Source organism: Tauraco erythrolophus, chromosome 17 (genome assembly GCF_009769465.1).
Source record: "Tauraco erythrolophus isolate bTauEry1 chromosome 17, bTauEry1.pri, whole genome shotgun sequence".
NCBI lineage: Eukaryota > Metazoa > Chordata > Aves > Musophagiformes > Musophagidae > Tauraco > Tauraco erythrolophus.
The window spans coordinates 18005205-18029463 of NC_141481.1; the positions used below are offsets into that span (position 1 = coordinate 18005205).

Here is a 24259-nt window from a genome sequence, read left to right on the forward strand (position 1 = left end):
TATTTAAAGGCTCAGCCCTGCCAGCGCTGCCCACACGTGCTATGAGTGCGTCAGGGCTCAGCTCGCCGCTCGGATGGGGATGGGGGGGTCTGGTTTTCAGGCTGCTCGGCTGTGGCAGGGACAGGCTTTGTGTCCCCCTGCACTGGGAATGGCACCGTCAGTGCCCCAGGGGGGGTCACCATCTCTCCACGTGGCTCTGTCAAGGTGGGGGCACCCACCTCTCTCCATGACTTTTTTCAGGGAGCTCCCATCTTTTCCCACGGGGCACCCACCTCTCAGCTCCCCCCACAGCCGTGGATCTGTCCCACTCCCCCACCACGCCACAACCCCCCTGGTGCCCAGCCAAGTGCCAGTTCCTGCCGGCTCCCCCTCCCTGCCACCGCCATCTCGGGGCCAGGGGCTCTCCCTGCTCCCGCACTTCCAAGGGGAGCCAGGCTTGGGGCGGGGGGGGGGCGTTTGCCTCCCAGTTGGGCCCCTTCCCCAAGAAAAAGCTGGGTCAGGGCCCCCCGAAAGTGGCTCCTCCAGTGATGGAGCCCAGGGGCTGCTGCCACGGCCACGCTTTGGGGACGGCATGAGGTGCCAGTGACAATGGGGACACCTCCAGGGTGGAAGGGACACGTCCCCTTGCCTACGGGGTGCGTGGCATCACCTGGAGTTGGTGACACATGGTGGCTCGAGGGGTCCCCAAATCAGCCCAAAGAGATCCACCACCCCATGGCAGTGGGACACCGTGCCAGGGACGGCGATGCTGCCTGGACAGTGCCACCCTGGGGCCCTCGTGCCACGAGGCAGCCCGTGCCATCGTGCTGGCCTTTCCTGGTGCCGCAGCACTGCCCTCGTGCCCCGTCCTCGTCCGTGTCCCCATCCCCAGGGCCCCCCGGGAGCGGACGAGCGGTGGCGGCAGCATCTGTGCTGGCAGCTGCCTGCCCTGCCCCGCGCCCGCTGCCGCCGCCGTATAAATAGAGGCAGCGACTGGCGGGGAGCTCCTGGCAGCCACCATGAAGGGCCTCAACCTGTTCTGCTGCTGCGTGGCCTCGCTCCTGCTCCTCGGCACTGCAGGTACGGCCGCTCGCCGGGCTGGGGGGCCCTGTGGGGCTGGGGGTGCCCAAATGGGCTGCGGGTGCCCAAATGGGCTGGGGTGCCCATAGGGCTGTGGGTGCCTAATGGGGCTGTGGATGCCCATGGGGCTGGAGGTCCCCATGGGGCTGGGGGTGCCCAAAAGGGCTGTGGGTGCCCGACAGGGCTGAGGGTCCCCCTGGGACTGGGGGTGCTCATGGGGCTAGGGATCCCCACTTGGCTGGGGTGCCCTCAGGGCTGCAGGATCCCCCATGGGGCTGTGGGTGCCCAGTGGGGCTGTGGGTCCCCACGGGACTGTGGGTCTCCAAGGGGGCTGGGGGTCCCCATGGGGCTGTGGGTACTCTCAGTGCTAGGGGGGTCCCCACAGGGCTGTGGGTCCCCACGGGGCTGCAAGTGCCCAGTGTAGCTGTGGGTGCCCTCGGGGTTCCTATGAGAGTGCCTATGGGTTCCTATGGGCTGTGGGTGCCCAGTGGGGCTGTGGGCACCCGTGGGACTGTGGGTGTCTGTGGGGCTGCAGGTGCTCACAGGGCTGTGGGTGGGCATCAGGGCTGCAGGTGCCCATGGGGCTGCGGGTACCTGTGGGGCTGTGGGTGCTGGTAGGGCTGAGGGTGCCGGCGAGGCTCTGGGGTGCCTGGTGAGCCCAGCCTGTGCCCCAGGGCTGGGGGATGCCAGGAGAAGGACAGGGTGATGGGGTATGGCCATCCAGGCTGCAGAGTCACCCCAAAATGTTCAGGGACACACGAGGCGGGAGGGGTGGGGGGCCATGGCCAGGAGGGGCTGGAGGGGGGACGCAGGCTGGGGTCCCCCCTCCGGACCAAGGGTGTGTACAGGGGCTGCACTGCTGCCAACATGCCCAGGGTCAGTGTCACCCATGGGTGCCGAGGCGACGCGGTTTTCGTTTGCGGGGACGTGGGTGGGGGGTGCTGCCGGGGCTGTCAGAGCAGGATGAGGTGGGCTGTTTGCCCTGGGGGGAGAAGGGGTCTCCACCCCCAAACCAAGGACCTGCCAAGCCAGACGATAGCACTTTGGGTGACCCGGACTCCCTTCCCCGAGCCGTCCCGTCCCCACGCAGCACCCCTGGCTCCGGGCGGGTGTCCCGTGAGGCTGCGTGGCAGGGTGGCACGGCGGGTACCCTTGCTTGCCCTTGAGTTAATTCAGGCCAGTTCTGTGCCTGGCCGGGCTCTGGCGGCCGCGCGGCCGGGAGGGGGGCGGCTAAGAATGGAAACAGCCGTGTAAGGGGACACTGTGCTCCCTGCAGCCACCCTGGGCCACCGGCCCCCCCTGCCCTGCGCCGCCACGGCCCCGCGTACGGGCACCCGCAGCTGCTGCTTTCCAGCACCCAGCACCCCCGGCCCCCTCCAGTTTTGGCCTTTTAAGGGCATCTTGGACCGTTCTCGTGAATCAAAGGGGTTGGGGGCCACCGCCGCATCCCACCGGTGGTGGGGTGACCTCCATGGGGCCACGGGTCAGCTCTGGGGACGGGGAGGATGGAAGGGTCCTCCACGAGCGTGACTGGTGGCCCTGTGGGACACTGGGGGCTTGTCACCACGGTGGGCAACCGCAGAGGCTGGCGTGGCTGGCGCTGCGGTGGGGAGTTGGGAGCAGCCTGGGTGATGCCATGGGGCTAGCCACAGTGCTGGGCACCCCGTCACCAGCACCCAGCTCAGCCCAGCGCCGGAATCCCGCATCCCGGAGGAGGCCAGGAGGTGCGTCGAGGTTTGCCAAGGGGTGGCTGGAGCCCCCCAGCCTCAGCGTCTCCTGCTCATGATGGGTCTTGTATTTCACCCTGGTCCTGCAGGTTTGGGAACAGACACAGGCGGTGGCACATCTCCCACCCACGGTTCTGTGCCGCGGGGATCGGTGGGGTCTGCACCATGAGTTCCGCTTGTCTGTTGGCACCCAGCTGGGCTCTCAGAGCCAGGCTGCTTCGGGGTGTGGGTGGCTCGGGGGGGGGGGTGTTTTCCTATTTTTTGTGTCTTGTCTCCCCATCGAACCCCTCCTTGGGGAACTCCAGGGTGAAGCTGCTCTTTTTTTGGTGGATAATGGCCAAGCGTGGATGTGGAGGGTCACCATCCTCCATGGCATCCCTGCTCCCAGCAGAGCCTGGCCGTCCCTTCCAGGGTGGGTGGCTGTGGTGAGTCCCCATGGCCACCGTGAATGAGCCATGGGGATGCTGGTGGGCAGTGCCCAGCCACTGTGCTTGGCAGCTTCACCCTTGGCTCCCCCCCCAGCAGCCATCACGGGTGGGAGGGCTACACTGGGCTGTGCCGTCACCACCTCCAAGCTGGGCGAGGAGTCGAGGAAAGCCCTGGCATGCTGGTGTCCTCCTGCAGCAAGTGCAGAGGGCACTACAGGGCTGGCACACTCCTCTCCTGGTGACAGCAAGTGTGGGCCACCACCCCCGGGACTCCTCAGCCTGCCTCAGCCTGGGAGGCGTCACCTCAGGATGGGCTCCACCACCGTGTCCTCACGGCATCTTGGGGTGGTTGCCATCAGCCAGGACATGTCAACTTAAGGTGGGCTCTATCACTCAGGACATGTCATGTCAGGATGAGCTCCATCTCCCAGGACAGAACATCTTGGGGTGGGTTCCACCACTTGGGTTGTGTCACCTCAGGTGGGTTTGGGGCCCAGGGCACAGCACCCATGGGTGAGCTCCAGCTCTGCCAGTCCTGGACTCCTCACCCTGACCGCCCCCGGCAAATGGTCCCCAGGGTGATGAGTTTCCCTGGAGGTGGGGGACCTCTGTGTCCCAGTAATGTCCCATTGGACTCACCCCCACCCTGCCTCAGCATCGGCACAACCATGGGCACCACTGCCGTTGGGTGCCATGGCCATAGTGAGGCGAGGGGCTTGGTTGGGGTGCCACAGCCACCCACAGACCTTGGTCACCTATGTTGTTGTCACATCCCTGGTACCTCTCCTGGAGCATATCCTGGCCCTGTGGGTGCCCCAACTCTCCCAAAGCATTGGCTGAGCAAAGCAAGGCAGATGCCAGGCTGCTTGGCCGTGTGGTGACACTGTCCCCCATCAGCCATCCTTGGCCCAGCGCGTAGGTGACAGCCAACCGGGACACCTTGCCTGTGCGTGGCCCCGCTGGCACAGGGACAGTGATGGATCCCCGCGGACACCGCGGGGCTGGGAGGGCTGCGCTGTGCCCAGGGACAACGCTCGGTGTGCTCTGCTCTCGCCGTGTCCCCACCACGTCCTTGCTCGCCGACCTGCCAGCCCCCCGCGCCGGGAGCATGGGCTGGCCACATGCTGGAACCCCAGCCCCGCCGGCGGGTCCGAGGGTGACCGAATCGCCCATCGGATCGCCCTTCCCCAGGCACTGCAGGAACAGCGGCGGGTGCCGGTGCCTCGGCCGGGCTCCGCTGGGCTATTTTGAGCCCGCGGGGACATTTCCCTTGTAAGCGATAGCCCAAGGAAGCGGGTGAGCTCGTGTGCCGGCGGGGGCTGGCGGAGGGGCCGGGAGTCTCCGGCCGGGCACCCCAAGCCAGGCCCGGGCGTTGCCAGCAGCAGCGCAGCCCCAGTGCCAGTCCGGCGCGTGGCTTGGTCCTGCCCGTCCGCCAGGTCGTGGGGTCATGCCGTGACGAAGGGCTCAGAGCCACATGGCCCCATCCCTGCGTGACGGCTGAGCTGGGACCCACACCGTCCTGCTGCTGGGGGTCTGGGCGAGCCCCCCGGGGCTGGGCACCACTGCTCAGCACAGCCAGGCAGCGTCTCTGCTGGGACACAGGGCCACCAAGATGATGTGAGGGCTGGAGCACCTCTGCTATGGAGACTGGCTGAGAGAGTTGAGGCTGTTGAGCCTGGAGAAGACTCCAGGGAGACCTGCCAGAAGCCTTCCAGTACCTAAAGGGGCTACAGGAAAGCTGGAGAGGGGCTTTGGACAAGGGCATGTAGTGACAGGACACGGGACAATGGATTTAAACTGAAAGAGGGGAGATTTTGATGAGATCTAGGGAAGAAATTCTTCCCTCTGAGGGTGGTGAGGCACTGGACCAGGTTACCCAGAGAAGCTGTGGCTGCCCCATCCCTGGAAGTGTTCAAGGCCAGGTTGGATGAGGCTTTGAGCAACCTGCTGTAGCGGAGGGTGTCCCTGCCCATGGCAGGGGGCTTGGAACTAGATGGTCTTGAAGGTCCCTTCCAACCCAAACCATTCTGTGACTCTACGACTCTACGACATTTCCCAAGGGTTTGAGGATCTTGTGGGTCAATGGATGATGAGGTGCCAAGATCCGGACTGATGAGCTCAAGGGCTTTCCCTGTCCTGCCCTGGTGACCAGGAATCCTTGGATGACCAAAGAAAAGGGATAGGGAGCCTTCACCGGGGAAGGCCCACACCGAGTGCGCGGGGGACGGCCTTTGATCTCGGTGTCTTCTGCGAGTCAGGAGTTGAGGTTTTCTCCCAATTTTTTAGGGTGGGAACCCTGTGGGGAGATACAGTCGAAAAAACACCCTGCAGAAGTGATTCCTCATTTCCATCTCTATTTTTAGAAAGCTCCAAGCCTGGTTTTAATCCCTTTGGTGTGTCCTGGTGAGGTTTCTTTACTCTTTCTTAATCAAAATATCAGGCAGTTCCAGCTGACTATTTATGGAAATCAAATCAATTCTTTTTTTTTTTTTCCAACTAAACTTAAAATCTCCTCCACAAATGAGGTCAAGTTCGTCTGACGAAGTGGTTCCCTCTAACCCCGCTGGCCTCTGCGTCGAAAAACTGCAAAATATTTGTTTTTTGCCAATGGCCCAGGATCATGGAGGTGCTGGGATGGGATGCCAGGGTTGGGCGTCCTGGGCTTTGGGGTGCAGGAGGGTCTGGAGAGCCAACCCCATCCCTGGCTGCCCTCGTGCCTGGGTCCCCTGGGATTCCTGAGCCACTTTGGGACACTTTCCTCTCCCAGTCAGTGAAGGTGTTGGCCTGGCTGGCTCTGAACTGGTGCTGGAGCTGGGCTTCTGCCCATCCCGGTGCTGGCAGCGCTGGCTTGGCCATTGGAGCTGCCAAAGGGCAACAAAACACCGGGCGCTTCCTCTGCGGGTCTCGGCAATGGCACTGCACTCTGCTGGGATGGCACAGAATGGGAAACTGAGGCACGGGAAGAGCTGGGAGGAGATGCCGTCCTCTGCCGCGCTCCAGCTGAGAGCCCAGGGGTGAGTGTGCAAGGCTGCAGTGCCCAGGCCTGAGTCTGGGTGAGGGGCATGGCCCCCGCTTTGGGCTCCCCTGTCCGTGCCTCCTGCCTCAGAAGGGTTATTGGTTGCAGGAAGATCTGGTTCACTGGGCTAATCCACCTTGACTTACTTTTTCCAGGTGCCAGGCCGCTGGCTGGCACCAGCATGGAGTAGCATTGTGCCCGGGAGCTGCACCCTCTCTCTGGGGGACCCCACAGGGGCTGGTAGGGAGGGACATCATCATGAAATGGGGGTGGTGTCACAGGAAAAGGGGGGGGATCCATGGGGCATTTTCCCGTGGAAAATCCCAGGAAGTCCCTGAGAGCTTCTTTGGCTCCAGCCGTTTTCCGTGAGGTTTTAAAGGGCTCCGTCAGACCAGATCTCAGCCTCGACGGACGTTTGGGGTGCACGGTTCCCCCAAACCCCCCAGGATTGCACGGGGAGAGCAGGACGGGGCAGGGGAAGGGGGCGTGCGAAAAGCCACCCCCCGCTACGCCGCGCGTCGCCGGCCCCACGCTTGGGGCTCCTATTTCTGCTGGAGGGGGAGAACGTCCCTGCCAGGGCCACCTGTCCCCATCTGTCCCTCCCAACCGGCCCCGGCGCCATCCGCGGGGACCGTCCCTCCCGGAGGCCCCGATTCAGTAGCGGGGTGTTGCCGTTCCGCGCGGCGACGGAGGGGCCACCGCGGCGGGGCCGTATTTTTAGCCGCCGGCGGACGCGCGGCGGGTGTTAAGCCCGTAACCTTCGGCCCATTTCACTGCTCATCGGCCGATCATCTGCAGATCAGCACAATTCGCCTTCTGATGGACTCGGAGACCATGTAGGGGAAACGGGAGGAGGAGGAGGAGGAGGTGGAGATGGGAGAGGGATCTTGAAGGTCACAGGAAATAAAGCCGGTGACCAGCACACCAGTGGGAACATCCCGGTTGGAGTGTCTGGGGAATGTCTCCTGTGACGGATGGCTCATGGTGGGCACTGGGCTGTTGCGCCGTTGCGCTCGGCCACAGTGGGTGACAGCCCCTCCATCCCTCGGCAGGTTGAGGACCTTGAGCTGAGGGGTCCCAGGGGTCCCAGCCACTCTCGGGAAGGTGACCTGGAGGAGAGGGGTGCTCTGGGTGGGTGGGAGGTGGGTGGGAGCCGCACAGGACCTGTCTCCTTCCAGCTGGGAGCTGAATTCGGAGCGTGGAGGCACCTGCGAGCCGTGTGCCAGCAAAGGACGGGGCAGGACGGTGAGGGTAGGGCAAGGGTGACCCGCGCATCCGGTTTCGGCAGGGCAAGAGGCCGCGGGGACAGCGGCAGCTCCACCGTGCCAGGCCACACGTGAGAGCGACTGGAAACCCTGGCGGGCTGAGGCAAGCCCCATCCCTCCCAGCCACGGGCACAGCTCGGCCCCTGGTGCCAGCCCGTCACTGCCGCCCAACCCTGGCTAACAGCACCGCCGGCCACAGCACGGATAGGGACGTGCCCACTTGCCCGGCATCCCTGGCCACGGCAAACCAGCTTGCAGTGGGCAGAACGGTCTGGGGCTGGCAACGTGCTCAGCTCCTCCTGCGCTCAGTGGCTAAGCCCAGCAAGCCCCAGTGCCGCAGCTTTGCCGAGGCCAGCGTGGCCGTGCCAACACTCCTGGGGGACACATGGCCCTGCGCTCCCCGGCACGGACGCAGCGCGGGAGCTGGAGGAGAGGGTTGGCTGCCGGCCGTCTGGCTGTGCCCGGTGCGGCCCGTGCCCAGCACTGCCCGCTCTCCTCTCTGCAGCCTGCATGGAGGTGGCAGTTTTTTCCCCTGGTTGGCATCTGCTTGCCAGCTGGAGTACAAAGGAATTATTTTCCTCTGAACTGCGTCCCTGGCACGCGGGCATTGGACGTTTGGGGGGATTATTTAGACTAGCAGCAACTGTTGTAACGGAGACAGCGTAGCCAGTGATCTTTCACTTTTGGCACCCGCCGCCGAACGTTAAATCGTGCTTGGGGGCCTATGGAAAATACGGATGGCTTCTCCCAGGCCGCAGGACAAACTCATCGCGTCCCCGCCAGCCGCGCAGCGCGGCAAATGCTTTCCTAGTGAAGGGATGCTCCCAATAAAGAGCTCCCAAGCCCTGCTGCGGGCACAGCTCCACGCTGGGCAGCCCCTCGCCCCTTCCACCCCCTCGCCCCATCGTGGCTGGCACGACGCTCTCTCAAGGCAGGGCTGGGGAAGGACCCTTTTAACCTGCCAAGTGCCCGCGGCCCCTCGAGCTACGCTTTTTGTTAGTCCTTCCCCCCCATCCTCATTTTTCAGGGCTGCTTCGCCGCCTCCCTGCAGCGCTTGGTGGCAGCATGGCCGGTGCAGGGCCCCCTGCCAGCATCGCCTTCACCCCCCACTCAAACACCTCTTGGCACCCAGCTTCTGGCAACAGGGACAGAAAACTGAGCTGGAACTAGTGAAGGTTTAGGAAAGAGTTTAAAGCTCCCTGTAGCAGCCACAGATCCTCCCTCAGGGCCACCCCCCTCCCTGGCACTGATGGGTGCCATGGTAGCCGCGCGCCGGCGCGGGTAAGACTGACTGAGCTGTTCTCATCATTTAGAGCCGCGCGCCTCCGGCACGGACCATGTCGGCAGCACTGCCGAAAGCCCCTTGCCAGCCGCAGAGCCCGGGCTGGAGGAGAAGGCAGCCGATGGCAGCCCGGAGGAGGATCAAGACGGCGGCCCCGCCAACGCCTCCCTGCCCGGCGCCGTTGAGGAGGGACGCGGAGAGGGCAAGGAAGAGCCGGCAGGTGGCCTGAGCAGGGACACAGGGCCAGGGGCCAGTCGGCCAGAGGAGACCACTGTGGAGGAGGGCCAGGAGGGGCCCAGCGAGGCACGGGTCCCAGGGGAGGACAGCATGGTGGGCATCCCCAAGGCAGCGCATCATGGAGGGAGACGCGGGCCTGGACTACAAGACGGCTTCCGCACCCGGGAGGATGGGGAGCCTGGTGCCGAGAAGGAAGGCTCTGAGGAGCGAGGGCAGCCTGGGGAAGAGAAAATGGAGGAGCCAAGGGCAGTGTCTGCTCCTGCAGGAGGAGGGGAAGGGGGCGAGGAGAGCTCAGAGGAAGATGATGAGCAGGGGGAGTCTGAAGAAGATGGAGGCAAGGGAGAGTCGGAGGAGGAGAAAGAGTCTAAGGAGGAGGGAGAGTCTGAAGAAGATGGCGCTGGGCCAGCGGGGCCAGAGGACAGAGCTGAAGGGAATGACAAGGAAGCAGCCAGTGCTTCCGACCAAAAGGGCCATGGCAGACCAGCAGCTGCCGGCAATGGAGGAGCCAGGGTCAACCCTGCCAGGTGCCGTCGCCTGCCCTGTAGGCATGCAGCAGAAGACCCACCAGCAATGGTGGGAGACCCACTGGCAGCAGAAAACCCACCAGCAGCAGTGAAAAACCCACCAGCAGCAGAAGACCCACCAGCAGCAGTAAAAAACCCACCGGCAGCAGCAGTGAAAAATCCACCGGCAGCAGCAGTGAAAAATCCACCGGCAGCAGAAGACCCACCAGTGGCAACAGTGAAAAACCCACCGGCAGCAGAAGACCCACCAGCTGTGGTGGAAGAAGATCCACCGGCAGACAAGCCATCGCTGCCAGAACCAGAGAGCCCACCTGGCCACAGCGCCCACCCAGCAGCCACCAAGCTCCGGCACAGCCAGAGAGGTTGGAGTCTTTTCTTCTAGGTGTGCTGTAGCTTCGAGAGTGACCTGCTATCAACCCCGCAAGAGCTGAGCTTGGCACATTAAACCGCACCTAGTGCATGGCCTTCTCCTAATGCTTGTGCTTCCCGCGCCTGCCCCTAACTGCTGCACGGCCGGGCCGGCTGTGGGCATTGAGGGCACAGGCAGGAGCCCGCAGATGCCTGCCATGCAGGTGCTCGTCGCAGCGATATCAAAGGCGGCCGACATTTCCCTCACTGCGCTTTAAGGACGTGGTTTCTCCTCTGGGCTGTGGACATGGATAAGATTTGTAACACCCAGGCCCCTTTCAGCACCCGCAGACCTCTTAAAGGCTCTTTATCCTCCACCCTCAGAGTCCTCGGGAGCTCCAGCTTTCTTGGAGCAAGGGCAGGGTGCTGCCCGGGCTGGTGGGTCTCTTGTCCGCCGGTCCTTGCCTTGTAGGGAGGGTGTGAAGAGCTGATTCGGACCAATGAGTTGCCGAAGCGCCGGCTCTGGTCACGTTCTGCCAGTGGAAGGCTAGCTAAGGAAAGGGACATCCCCCACCATGCTTTCCTAGAAATGCTTGTGGACTTTGGCTCATGGGTTGGGCAGTGACCTTTGGACCCAGCTGAGTCTTTTTCTGCTTTCACCCATAACATCCCAGCTCAACAAGTTCCCACTCGTGCCAAAAGGGAAACCCGGTTTGGTCTCTGTGGCTTTACTTGGCAAGTCAAAAGGTCTTCCTCAGCCCAACCCTTGGTAGATGCTCAGCACAGTCCCAGGCCTCAGCAGTGCCTCGCTTGGCCCGGGCATCCCCAGCCCAGCCAGCACCTCCATCCCCAGACCTGTCCCCAGCCTCCCACTAAACCCTGACCCAGCTCAGATACCAAAACAGCACCTGGAGCCGCACAGGGGATCGGTGTGCCAGCACCTCTGGGGTGAGGACACCTCTGTCTCCTTGTCTTGGTGACGCTGGGGTGCCCACCCCAGGCAGGGGCAGCTGCCTCATGCTCCTCTGGTCTGGGATGGAGCTGGGGGGTCCCCACCCTGAGCCAGGGCCCCACACAGAGGGCTCCAGCCTGATACAGGGGCAGAGGTGGGAGGGAACAACCGTCCTGCAAAGGCGAGGGAGCCAGGACAGGTCAGGCTGGCCGGTCTCTCAAGAGCCAGCCCCAGCCTTGCACATCCTCACGTCTCTGGCTCAATGTGTCATTTTTTGGGGGAAGCAGACAGAGCAGAGCGCGCCTGCAGCCGAGGCTTAGCGCCGGGGAGCCGCAGCTGCTGGGGGGGAAGCGCCAGGGTGGGCAGGGGCCCCGTCGGGCGGCAGGCTCTGCACGTGTTCGTGCTACACCCCAGCCCTGGGAGTCCTTTCCAGGCATGTCCCAGGAGTGGCCGGCCCTCGCGGGCTGAGCAGTTGCCCACCATGCTTCCTCCGGCAGCCGTAGCCCTGGCAGCCTCCAGGAACCTTTGCAAAAGGGAAACCACACAGCATGCCAATGGCAGCTGCCAAGGCACATGGCAGGTCTGCGGGCACGGGGTGCGTGTGCTTGTGTGAGCTCCTGCGCGGAGTCCCCAGCTCCAGCAGTAACACGTCTCCTTGCCTTTCCTTCCAGAAGAGGTTGAAGATGCCAGCGAGCCGACCAAGCGTGACCGGTCCCACTTGGAGAGCACCCTCAAGCTGAACGAGGACAAACCTGCCGACGATTTCTCAGGTGAGGGGGCCCGGGTGGCACCGAGCCATGCGTGCTGTGCTCCTTCCATCTGGGCACTCCCTCAGGACAGGCTCCTCACCATGCTCCTGCACCAAGAGCACGGATGGGATTTCCCTTCCCTAGAGGGTGTTGGGTTTATTTTTACTTCTCGGAGGCCCAGCAACACCATATCTTCCATAACAACCCTTTGCTGCTCTTGGGTTAATGTACTTTGGGTATTTTAAAGACAGACCCAAGGGTCTAGAGAATTAGGAGGGTAGAAAGACTGAAAATGCAGGGGTGAATCAGCCCGAGCCAGCCTGGGGAGAAACTTGTAGTATGCTGCCCCCAGGGAAACCTGGGGCAACTTGTAATAAAGGGTTTAGATTTTTATTGCAATTATTTATTGGGTTTTGGCTGTTCCAAGGCTTGCTTCTGCTGGCCCCGTGGCAGCCTGGACTGGAAAGAAAGTGATAAAAGCTGCTGTGGGAAAAGCTGCTTCTTTCTTCTAGCCAGCAGCTTAGGGGCTGTGCCGTGGGTCCCTGGCACCGTGATGGAGGGCTTTTGGGATCATGGGTGGTGAGCGCTAAACAGCATTAATGAGAGACGTTCCTTCCATCAGCTGTTGGCACGTGCAAGACCAGCAGCAGATGGGGACAGAGCCCAGCAGGAAACATTAGCAGGGAGGGGCATCAAAACGCATGACTGGGATGGGTTTGGCCAAGATTTCAACTGTGAGCCAAGTCCCTGATCCAAGGCTGAGTCACCTCAGATCTGCAGGGAATGCCCAGCAGCTTACCTAAGAGGGCCCCAACTAGGGTGGTGGGGTTTGCCTTTCACCCATCCACATGCTTCTGCTCCTGCAGGAGTACTGCAGAGGCTGAGGAAGATCTACCACTCCTCCATCAAGCCCCTGGAGCAGTCCTACAGATACAACGAGCTGAGGCAGCACGAGATCACAGGTAACGCCACAGGCACCGGGGTCTCTGGCACCATCAGGTCACTGGGATGCAGATAACAGCGCAGAGAGCAGATCATGGAAAGGCTCGGATAGTTTGTCTTCCTTTGCAGCTTCCCAAGAAGGCCATGAACGTGCTGGGCTTGGAGGGCATGTCCTAGTGAACCCAGCGGCAGGCATTCCCGCATCTGCCTCAGCCCATCTGCTGTCAGGGCCATCTGTGTAGGCTGAGCATTGAGCCCTGCCTGCTTTGGGTCCTCCACCTGCTTAACATCAATGCCCTGTACCCCTGCCAAGAGAGATCACGGCCCAAAGAAACGGGCTTGGCAAGGAAGCTTAGGACCTCTCAAGGCTGGGGATGAGCTTCCCCAGGGTGGCTCGAGCTGGCATCTTTCCCGCTCAGGATGGGACACAGCCACATGGGCAAGGTATCCCTCAAGCTCAGCAGCCTTCACTCATCTCAGGAGTTAGAGTTTCCGCCCCTCGGCAATTACAGACACATTGGATCAGGTGAGCAGGTCCCTATGGCCACGGGCCTTGGCTTGGGCTGAGCCCCAGCTGCACATGTGTCCCTCTGGGGGAGGAAAGTGCAGCCCTGGCCCCAAGATGCTAAACTAGAGGAAGCTCTTGTGACCTATATGACACATCAGCCTCACTTTCCAAGCACAGATGGCTCAAGCCCAAGTCCGAGGTTCCAGCTCACCAGAGGAACTCTCCCATGAGCACCTACTCAAGCCCTGTCCTGAGCCAGGGCCAGATGCCCCCTGTGCCTTGGTGGGACAGGCAGGGGATACCAGCGTCCCTGCAGCCTGTGCCCCAGGGCTGCACACCCACATCAGCCTCCTGCTAGGGTCCCTCCGTGTCCTCAAATTCTGCCTCCCTGCCCAGGTTTCCAGCCTCACACCCGCTGGGGCCATGCCCTCCCTCCCGGCAAGACAGGACCTAGGTAGCCCCTCCACACCCACCTTCCTTTTGCAGTTGGACTCTGCTCCTCCAGCGAGAGACCCACATTCCTTTGGGTGATCCTCTGGGATACATCCCCTTAGAGCAGAACTCCTGTTTTATAGGCACCCCCACTGCAGCCCAAACTCAGCTCCTCAATTAGCATCAGATATTTTTTCAGCAGGCTTGAACATCTCCGCACCCAGACAGCCCATTGCCAGCTCAGAGCCAGTGGGGAGCACGGGGGACCCAAGGGACAGCCCTCATCACCAGCCCAGGTCCTGTCCCCTTGATGCCATCCACGACCCATGGGTGTTCTGGAGGGGGCATTTGTAGGTCTCATGAAACACCGGCCGTGTCCAGCTGTCTCCCGCAGCCGGCTCCACGTCCCTGCCTTCACCTCTCCCTGTGCTGCCCACCAGCAGCTGGGGATCGTGATCTGCTCATTGTGTTGGGGAGTACCTGGGAGGGTGACAGCCACACACGATGCTGCAGCCAGCACAGGAGGGATGCCCTGGGGACCCTCACCCACAGCTGCTCCATCACCCACACAGTGTGCTGGCCTATGCCTGCCCCACACAGCCAGCGCGGCACTGCCATGTGCCTGGGAAAGCAGCTCCAAGAGCTGCAGGGTTGGGGCCCCGGTGTGTATCCCCACCACGTCTTCAGCAGTGGCACTGTGCAGTGAGGACAGCCCTGTCATGCCCTGTCCCAGCTGTCTCCATCCTGGAGCTCACAGCCTCAGCACCACCCCAGCTCCTCCCCAAGCTGCTCATGGCTGAGTGAGCATCTGCATTGACCATCAGTTCAACCCAGGACACTGTTCAGGAGAACACTTGGGGTTGCAGGGGCAGCTGGTGGGCTCCCAGCATCCCTCTGTTCCTGGTGCACAGCTCAGGATGTCCCACCTGCCTGTCAGCCATCCTGTGCCCAAGCAGCCACCCCCCTGCACCCTTTTGGCAAGGACCAAGCATTTCTCAGGCCCCTCCTGGCTTCCTCCCTCCCAGTTCCCAAAGAAACAACCACCAACCCTTGCATTTTCGCAACCTAAGGCCCTTCTCAAACCCAGCTCCTGAGCAGGACTCACCAGATAGCAGCTCCTGGTGTTCCTCACAGCCTCATCTCACAACGCTCCATGGTCTGTTACACTTCACCAGGATCAGCCACCCCTTGGGCTGACAGCCCCCCAGGGCAGCTCTCAACATGAGCATCCAGCACCCCCTGTTGTGTCCTGCCCAGCACCCTCCCAGCAGCGTGGGTGCCACCCCAAAGCTGGCAACCCACAGTCACAGCTCCTGGTCCTGAGAAAAGGGCACATGGACACCATGTTGTCAGCAGCCTTTGGCTCAGCCACGAGGCCACACTCCTCTCCAAAATATCTCTCCAGCCACCAAACTTCTTGAAGCATTTCTGACACCCCAACCAGACCCTGGACACGCACCACCCCATCCTAGAAACCTCCAGCCCAGCAGTTTGCCTTTAACACCGGCAGATCCAGCTTTTCCCAGTCCCTCATTAGCAGTGTGATTAGAGAAATCTGCAAATTAGTTAGATTAGTTGGCCCAGGGAGCCCCCTCGACCTTGTGAGGCAGGTGAGGACACGATGGGGGCCTCTTGGCTGCTTCTTCTGCATGGTGCCCCTGTCCTCAGCAGGTTCATTGCAGTGGTGGTGCCCCTGCAAGCTGGGAGATGCCCCCAAAACTGTGCCCACCCCCATAGCAGGGGGGAGGCTGGAGAGCTGCTGGCTCAGCTGGCGGGGAGCAGTGGGACAGCTGGGAGAGCGGCAGGGCTGGCCTGTCATGGAATATGTGTGACCTTTGGAGGTGTAAGCCAATCCAGAGGGGTGCCGGCGCGAGCACCTTCGCCCCTCCATTACACAGCGGCGCTCCATTTTGTCTCCCTTCCCACTGGCTCCGCTCGCGTGTACCGGCCGGTGGAACCCCTCTGCTCCCCCAAAAACCCCCGTGTAGATGAGTGTCACCCATCCCTGGGAAGCTGCGACTGCCACCATCAACCTAAGGCTCTCAATTCCTGGGGCGCATCTCTGAAAAGTCAGCCCGTGCCCTCTGCTTACAGCGCGTCCGAGCCTGGCGGGTGCCATCTCCTCTTCCCTGCCTGCCACCCTCCCGCGGCTCCGCTCCGCTATCCCGGCTGCCCACGCGCGCCGTCGTAGCGGGCCCACCCCACGGGGACCGTCCCCAGCTCCATGATGAGGGACTCTCCCCGCCTGGTGATGGGAAGCGTCACGCCACGCGTGGTGCCTGCTGGTGACCCTAATTACCGTGCAGTGCCAATTAGCGAGCGTCCCTGTACAGGCAGCTGCGGCCCTTCCTCGACTCACCGTACCTTTTCTCTCTCCCCGTGTGCCCCGCTAACAGCTTACCCCGGACGCACCCTGGGCTCCTCCGCCACAGGTTGGTATCGCTGCCTGCTCCCTGCATGCTGCCAGCACCGCCTAAGCTCTTCGCTGGCATCCGGCTTTCCCAGCCACGCTCCCCAGGCACCACGCTGACCCCAGTGCTCAGTGTCCCACGGCACATGCTGGCACCGGTGGCCCCAGCCCTATGTGTGTCGCTGCACTTGTCTGTCCCAACCCTGACTCCGTGCGTCCCGACAGCCTCCTCCTTCCCACGATCCCCACCTCGCCCATGCTTGGACACCTTCCCCGCTTGGGTTAAGGCTCAAGGGGTTGTGTGATTCCTCTAGCAACGGCTCGAAGGTGTTTGTGGTGGACCCACAGCATGACCCAGAGGAGCCCAGCAGATAGCCCACCCTATGGAGAGGAGATCTGCCCGTCCTTTACCCTCCTACGTGCAGAAACTTTCCCAAATGTCTCCCCTCGATCCCTCCTGGCTGCAGTTGGAGCCGTTGAGCCCGCAGCAGCTGTCCCAGTAACACGGGCCGGTCCCTGCGCAGCAGCCTCTGCCCCCACGGGAGCCCGAGCTGGCTCCTCTCCCTGCCTGTCCAGCTCGGGGTGGGCTGCCAGGTCTCCCCCGGAGCCGCAGGAGATGGGAGATGGGCCAAGAAGTGTCAGCCAACACCCAGCCCTTCCCCTGGGTCCGGCGCTGGGCCACGGGGACAATGTCCCTGCTGCAATACGGAGCAGGGAAACCCCATCTTCTGCCTCTCGTGTCCTACCCCACGGCCCCCTCTGCCAGATCCTGCCAAAACAGGCTCCTCCACACCCCTGCCAGTGCCTGGAGGGCCTCTGGCTCCCTGTCGTGCCAGCGTGCCGGCAGCGGGGAGGGCTGTAGATATATATAGCATATTCTGATAGCTGCCTTATCTGCATCTCTAGCTGCAGGCGCACGCCGCGCGTGCTGCTCGTGTGGGCGTACGCGCGCAGGGACCACGACGCGGAGACGGGCACAGGCGGTCTGCAGCCACGTGTGGCTTGTCCCTCCGTCCGCGGGCACACGTGCTGTGCAGATAATCGTGGCTTTTTGTGAGCGAGCTGGCCAGCCCTCCGAGGGCTGCCGGGCAGTGCATCCGTGCCGTAGGCAGAGCGGCTGGCGGTGGTTGAGGTACAGGGATGGGGTGGCAGCGTGGGCAATGCCAGGGGAGGTCCCCCAGGTGTTTTAGCCTTCCCGAGTGGTTTGAGCACGGAGCCAGACCTTTGTGCCTGTGGCTCAGTCTGAATAAGGAGAGGAAGGAGGTTTTGCTGCATCCTCCGCTTTGCCTAACATCCCCAGGACAGACTGGCACGACGGGGGGTGAGCCAACAGTTGGGAATTCCGCTGGGTTTGAGGATGAGGAGGGAGAAGATACAGCCCAGGGCTAATCCCAGCCCCAGCACAGCAGCGCTCCCACCCAAGGGCAGCCTGCCGTTGCAAGCAACAGGGAAAAACCTCCCAGAAAGCCACTGCTCTAGGAAAAAAATGACCTTTTTGGGCATCCAGATTGCTCCTACCCCCAGAGCCGAACAATCCAAGACAAATGCCATCTCTGCAGAGGAAGACGTGACCTTCCCAGCCTTGTTTGCCAGCTGCTTGGCCGGATCACAGCGTGCTCTTCCCCCTGCAAACCCAGCACGTAGCGAAGCTGTGCTTTAAGCAGCTTTTCAGCCGTGTTTTAAGGTTTGAGGACCCCCCGGCTCACAGGCAGGGTCTGATCACACACCAGCGTGCAACTGCTTCTGCAGATGCCGTCAGGACGTGAGCTGGGATGAGCTGGAGGCCGGCTGGGCCGGAGCGAGCAGCCACAGGGTGGCTGGAGAGAGCCGCCGTGATGGAGCTGCCGCCAGCCAGCGCTGCCCTGCTGCCAGCAAGGACCAGCTCTCCTTTCCCCTGGCTGGACCATCAAGGTGGCCCAAATCCATGCTGAACAGACAAGCTGGGGGATGTCGCAGGGCCAGGTGCCAGGCCAGCACCCTCCCGGGTGGGAGATACTCTCTCCTCCACGTCCTGGGCAGCAGGAACGAGGACCCATGCACGGTCTCACAGCCTCGGAGCTGCTGTGCCACCTGCAAGGATCCTGTGGCTGGTGCTGCCCGCAAAGCCCACGGGGTGCCAGCACCCCATTCTCAAAGCCTGGGGGTAGAGATGGGCTCGGTGTGGGGGCTGCCTGCGTCGCTGCCCGCCTCGGCACGGCGGGGCAGAGGTGGGGACGTGGAGTGGAGCCGGGGTGCACGGGCTGCCCACGTTCATGCTGCCATGCCTGGCCGGGAATGTCTTACGAAAGAACACGCGGGGACCCGCCTCAAACCTCTGGCACAACATCACAGGGGATAATAATCCTCCTCGTCTCCTTCCGAAACCCAATTAAAGCCGGCAAGCGAACAGGGCAGCGGCGATAGAGCGGCACAGAGGAAGGATTAATAACGAAAGGCCAAGGTTTCAACATCTGGTTTTGTCCCGCGTGAGAAGACAACCCTGCAGCCCGGCGGCTCGCAGGCAGGGAGTGGGCAGTGGGCAGGGGCATCCCTCCACTTCAGGTGCATCTGCCCTGCTTTGGGGAGGAGGGGTGAGCTGCGTGGACAGCTGTGCCCCACAGACAGCTGTGCCCTACAGACAGCTGTGCCACATGGACAGCTGTGCCCCACAGACAGCTGTGCCCTACAGAGAGCTGTGCCCCATGAACCGCTGTGTCCCATGGACATCTGTGCCCCACAGACAGATGCCCCCAGGACATGCCCTTCCCCGGTGGTGACATGGTGGCCCTGCAACGGGCAGATGCGGGTGGAAGGAGACTGGCACGCTCTGCTCAACTCCTGTGCCCATGGTTGGTCGAGTTGGGTGCAGAGCCACCATGCAGTGCCCTCTGGCACCCTCGGGAGTGGGAGCTCAGCACCACGTGGGCAGCAGCAGCGGAGCAGCGGGGTGTCAGCCTCCGCAGGGAAAATAGCTCTGCCTTAGGAGAGGGGCTGAAGAGTGGGTGCCAAGGGCAGCACGGATCCCTCGCGGGCACCTTCTTGCCCTGGGCTGTGGGAGAAGGCTCAGATCTGGCTGAGTTTTTGCTTCCATTTCTGGCCTGGCTTGGGCTTACAGCTGTCCTGGGCATGGCCTGGGGACTGGCACGGGCCAGGGGCTCCTCCGGCTCCACCGGCTGCCTGCCTGGTGTCCTGGGGGTCGAGTGGTGTGGGCACAGGCTGACTGCACAAGTCCTGCTCCAGCAGGGATGGCTCCTGGGGCAGCAGCTGTGCGTGTCCATGGTCGTCCGTGCCCCCAGACTGGCCATGTGGCATAGGGACAGGTCCTTACGGGCCCATCACCGGCCCCTCTGAGCCCCTTAGCAAACTGCCGGACTTGAAGAGTGCGGGATGGGGACTGTAGTTCATTCTCCTCCTGCCTTTCCCCAAGGCCGAAGCGGGGCCGTTTGCCCAGCCTGCCCTCGCCGCGCCGGGCTGGAGCCCCACAGCCAGCCCCCACGGCAGCAGGGACCCCCTGCTCGACCGCAGGGCTGGGAGCCGCGACCCGGGGGCAGAGCCCAGCGAGGGTTCGGCGGAAACGCCACCGAGGCTCGCGCCGCGCTTTCCCAAGCACCGCGCCGTGGCGTCGCGGCTCCAACCACACCAGCTCCCTCCGCACGAGGCGTTCGCCCGGTCGCAGCATGGCCACCTCTTCTGCATGGCCCGCGCTTCGCGGCGGCTGCCTTCAAACCACACTCCGCGCTGCAGCCAGCCCCCAGCTCACTTCGGCTAAACCGGCACCGAACCGAGCCGAGGCTGGAAAGACCTTCGAGTCCTCCTGTAGTCTAAGAAAGGCCAAAAAGCTCAGAGGAGGTCGGACAAGGTTCGCTCTCGCCGCAGTGAGAGGGGGTCTCCTGCCCAGCACGGTGACGTCCCGCTGCCGCAGCCGCCGGCGCCCGGCGCTGGGCCATGCCTTGGCTCGCGAATGGCTGGCGGCCCCGGCAGGGCGGCTGTTGCCCCTGCAGCATCGCCGCGCCGCTCAGATGGGATGCTCGTTACGGCCGGGAGTTAATCGCGTGGCGGCGACGGCTATTGTTTCTTCACTTCCTCTTGTTATTTCCCCTCTCCGCAGATGGGGAGATCACTTCCAAACCAATGGTGCTATTCCTGGGACCGTGGAGCGTCGGCAAATCCTCCATGATAAACTACCTCCTGGGGCTGGACAACACTCCCTACCAGCTCTACACAGGTACCGCGCTCACCGCTCCCGCCCCGCTGTGCCGAGGGCGGGCTGGCACCCGTCTGTCTGCATCCCTGTGGTCAGGGATTCCCGGCCGCATCTCTTCCATCCTCCCCGTTGCGGCAGGGAGGTCACGATCCGGTCCGTGCCGCCCGGCTGCGGTGCCACGTGGAGGGAGAGGTTCTTGACCACAGCCCAGGGCCTGTCCACCCTCCCTAGGAAAGAGGAAGGCGAGAGCAGTGGTCACATCACGCGGGCAACTCGCCCTTGTCTTCTCCCCTTCCCTCCTCACGCGGAGCCAATTAATTCGCCCTCCCAGGAGCAAAGCCATGGGCAGATGTCCGTGGCCAGCCCTGCACTGGGGTAATGAGGCCCCCTGGGGTGCTTTGTGCAGTCAGGCCACTTCCAGAACAACCAGTCCCCAAAGGGAAGAGCCCTGCTGGCATTTTCTCAAGAGGTTTGGCAAGAATTTCATGGCCCCACTGCTGCCTTCCCCCAGCATCTCTCGGTAAGCGAGCGATGCCCCTGAGCTCCTTGGCTAGTCCCAGGCCAGCCCTGTCGTGTCCGTTGCCTGGTGTGGGTTTCACAGCTCTGCTGCTCCTCTCGTTGCTGGGCAGGGGCGGAACCCACCACCTCCGAATTCACCGTCATCATGCACGGCCCCAAGCTGAAGACCATCGAGGGCATCGTGATGGCTGCTGACAGTGCCCGCTCCTTCTCGCCCCTCGAGAAGTTTGGGCAGAACTTCTTGGAGAAGCTAATAGGGATCGAGGTGCCCCACAAACTGCTGGAGCGAGTCACCTTCGTGGACACGCCGGGCATCATTGAAAACCGCAAGCAGCAAGAACGAGGTAGGGGTTTGCTGGGCTCATCAAGGGACTCCCGAAAAGATGCCGTAACGATAGGAGATGACAAAGATGGCTGAAGCACAGCGGGGAAGAGCCCTAGGCCACAAAAAGGGTCTTGCTTTGGAGGGGACGGCGACGTTTGTCTGCCCATGGCCATGGCAGCAGCAGCTGAGGCCTGGGGAACGTACCCAACTGTCATCAGCTAGAGCGGCCCTTTCTGCTGTTTGGAGGTGTGACAGTCGGGCGTTTCGGAAAGGTGTTTCCTGGGACTCCTCGGCTGTCCATTGTCTGCCTCACCTCAGCATTTAGTGCTCCATTTGTCACCCTTGGAGCCCGGCTCTGCTACAGCGGGGCCCGGAGAAGCACCAGTCCGTCCCCGCAGCACCTGGGATGCCAGGACAGATCAGCAGGGCTTCTTGACCCACTGGATGCCCACTGAGAAAAGCAATGATGTGGCCAATATCTGCTCAGAGGAGCAGGAGGGATCCGTGGCCAGCAGCAGGGAGAAGGAAGGTTTGGAGGTGAGGCTGAGAGAGACGCGTAGTTGCAGGCCCAGGCACTCAGGGATGGGTTCTCATGCCAAGAAACTCTGAAGTGTTTTCAGCACATGAGAAACAGGTTCCAGGCTGCATGGGAAGTCTGCTGTGTCTCACGCCCTGTCCAACCCAGACAGGGCGTGAGACACAACCGGCAAAAGGTTTATCTGCCCCTTGAGCTGGAGGGACTCATCCTATGCTGGCCATTTCTGCTGGATTTCTCTCTTTCCTCTCCTCAAGGTTACCCGTTCAACGACGTGTGCCAATGGTTCATTGACAGAGCTGATCTCATCTTCGTTGTCTTTGACCCTACGAAGCTGGACGTGGGCTTGGAGCTGGAGATGCTGTTTCGCCAGCTGAAGGGCCGCGAGTCTCAGATCCGAATCATCTTGAACAAAGCCGACAGCCTGGCTACCCAGGAGCTCATGAGAGTCTACGGTGCCTTATTCTGGAGCCTGGCTCCTCTCATCAACGTCACGGAGCCACCCAGGGTGTACGTTAGCTCCTTCTGGCCCCACGAGTACCATCCGGATACCCACAAAGACCTGTTCCTCAAAGAAGAGATATCGCTCCTGGAAGATCTCAACCAGGTGATTGAGAACGGATGGAAAATAAGATCGCCTTCATACGCCAGCACGCCATCCGGGTGCGCATCCACGCCCTTTTGGTCGATCGCTATCTACAGACCTACAAGGACAAAATGACCTTCTTTAGCGATGGAGAACTGGTGTTCAGGGACATTGTGGAAGATCCTGACAAGTTCTTTATCTTTAAGTCCATTCTGGCAAAGACCAATGTCAGCAAATTTGACCTCCCCAACCGCGAGGCCTACAAGGACTTCTTTGGCATCAACCCCATCACCAGTTTTAAGCTGCTGTCTCAGCAGTGTTCCTACATGGGAGGGTGTTTCCTAGAGAAGATCGAGAAGGCCATCACTCGCGAGCTTCCCGATCTCTTGGGAAGCATCGGCTTGGGGAAGAAGCCCAATATTCTCTCCTGCGACATCACTGGCTGTGGCGAAACCCCAAAGAATCGCTACAGGAAACCCTAAGGGGTTCTGTAATATAACCGTCCACGTGTTCCTACCGGTGAATGAGCTTATGTCTTATCTGTCCAAGAAGCCATGGTTTGTTAACCCTTTGAGTGCCACACTGGCAAAGGCTACTGTACGATGAGGACTTTGAGTCGTTGACATCGATGGCAGGGGAAGATGGGTGGGCATAAGAAAGAGAATAAAAACTGTGAATTCCTGACCTTTTATCTTTGTTCTTTCGAGTAGAAGGCAATGTTCAAGCTGTGGGTATGAGCAATGCACGGTGAGCTAGAACTGTAGCTGCTTTTTCACTGATGCCAAGAATGCGTCAACAGGAATTTCAACCTGTGCATCCCCGAAGCCATCCGGGAGTGGGAACGAGGGCATAGTGTGAGAGCACGGGGGAAAGCGGTGACACACTAACCCGGGCCATCACCAGGAGCCCCAGGGGAAAAGTGCTGGGGAAGGAAAGAGAGGCCAGGTCTCAGCTGTTGTTTTCAAGCACAAACATCCCACAAATACCTGCAAATATTGATCTTGTTTTTCTTTCTGAGAGTTTTAGGTCACCCGATGAGTTCTCCTTTTGCGTAACAGCTGAGCTGAACTTCTGCAGCCTTCGCCTGAGTGTTCACCTCAAGAAGGGGCTTTTTCAGGGGCGTCTGTAGCTCCAGCCAGGTAGCCATGATGGGATGTGCAAGTCCGTGTCAGAGGAAGGAGTGGGCTGGAAAGGAGCAGAGCTGTGCTGGAGGAGGAGGGCCAGCACCCCTGATCACACAGTCCCACAAGAAGTTGTGAGCAGGTTTTCCTCTCTTGGGCCAGCACAGAGACAGGGCATGTCGTGCCTTTGAGTGCCATCAACCTCAACATCCCACGCTGGCAAGTCAAGCCTGAGGATCCGCAGGGCTCCGAGGGTAAAGGGTTCGGCGGTTGGACCTTGTTCCAGTCCGAGCTGGTGTTTTCTCAGTCAGACTCCCATGATTTTGTCCTCTGTGGAGGGAAGCAGGAACGGGGGGTCACAAGCCACGTCCTTTTGCCCATCTGCTGATCTGCTCTCTCTAGGGCAATCCAGGCAGGTTTTTGTGGCATGTTCGCCAGACTTCCCCCGTCTTAGCCACGATTTTGTTGGCTCATCTCTGCTCATCTCTACTCCTAGGAGTAGAAGGAGTATTGCTTCGAAAGGACCCGAGCCGGGTGAGGTTCCCTGTTGGCACTCAACCTTGAAACCCAGCAGTGAAAGCCGGGGGATGAGGGGTGGCTGCAGCGTGGCTGGCTGCTGAGCTCGGCACAAACCGAACAAGAGGTAGACGTTGCCCTGGATGGGGACCGGTGCCTTCGAGCGCACCGATAACGTGCTGAATGTCCTTTCTCCGTCTTCCTGCCAAACAACCACAGCTAACGAAACCTCTGGAGCAGAGGGACTTACTTTTGATAGGAACTAGAAGACATGGAGGTGCTGGGTGAGGCAAGAAAAAGGCAAAAGGAATGAAAGAGGGAAAGAGAAGGCTGGAAATGGCAGGCTTTGTTGTGATGGGAAGGGTGTGAAGGGCAGCGTCTCTCATCTCCATGTGCCCAATGGAACATGGGTTAGGGTAGAAGGTCCGTGGAAGCTCCATGTCTCCAGGCACTGAGGCCAGGTGCTGCAAAGAAGAGGTGCCCTTGAGTCTGGGTGAGTTTTGCGGGATGTTGCCCAGGGAATTCCCATGCTCCTTGCCTCTGCTTCGTGACAGGATCTACCTTTCAACTAATGAAGGCGAGACCCAAATCTACG

General features: G+C 61.5%; 1 protein-coding gene across 1 annotated transcript; it reads left to right on the forward strand.

The window, feature by feature from the left end:
* The first annotated feature begins 998 nt into the window (after positions 1-998).
* SRL (sarcalumenin) lies at positions 999-22509 on the forward strand. The gene is given in 9 exon segments (XM_086622430.1): positions 999-1059; positions 8809-9900; positions 11510-11608; positions 12454-12549; positions 15866-15901; positions 19967-20083; positions 20692-20925; positions 21699-22058; positions 22061-22509. Coding segments are annotated over 9 exon segments (2544 nt in total).
* Positions 22510-24259: the final 1750 nt, after the last annotated feature.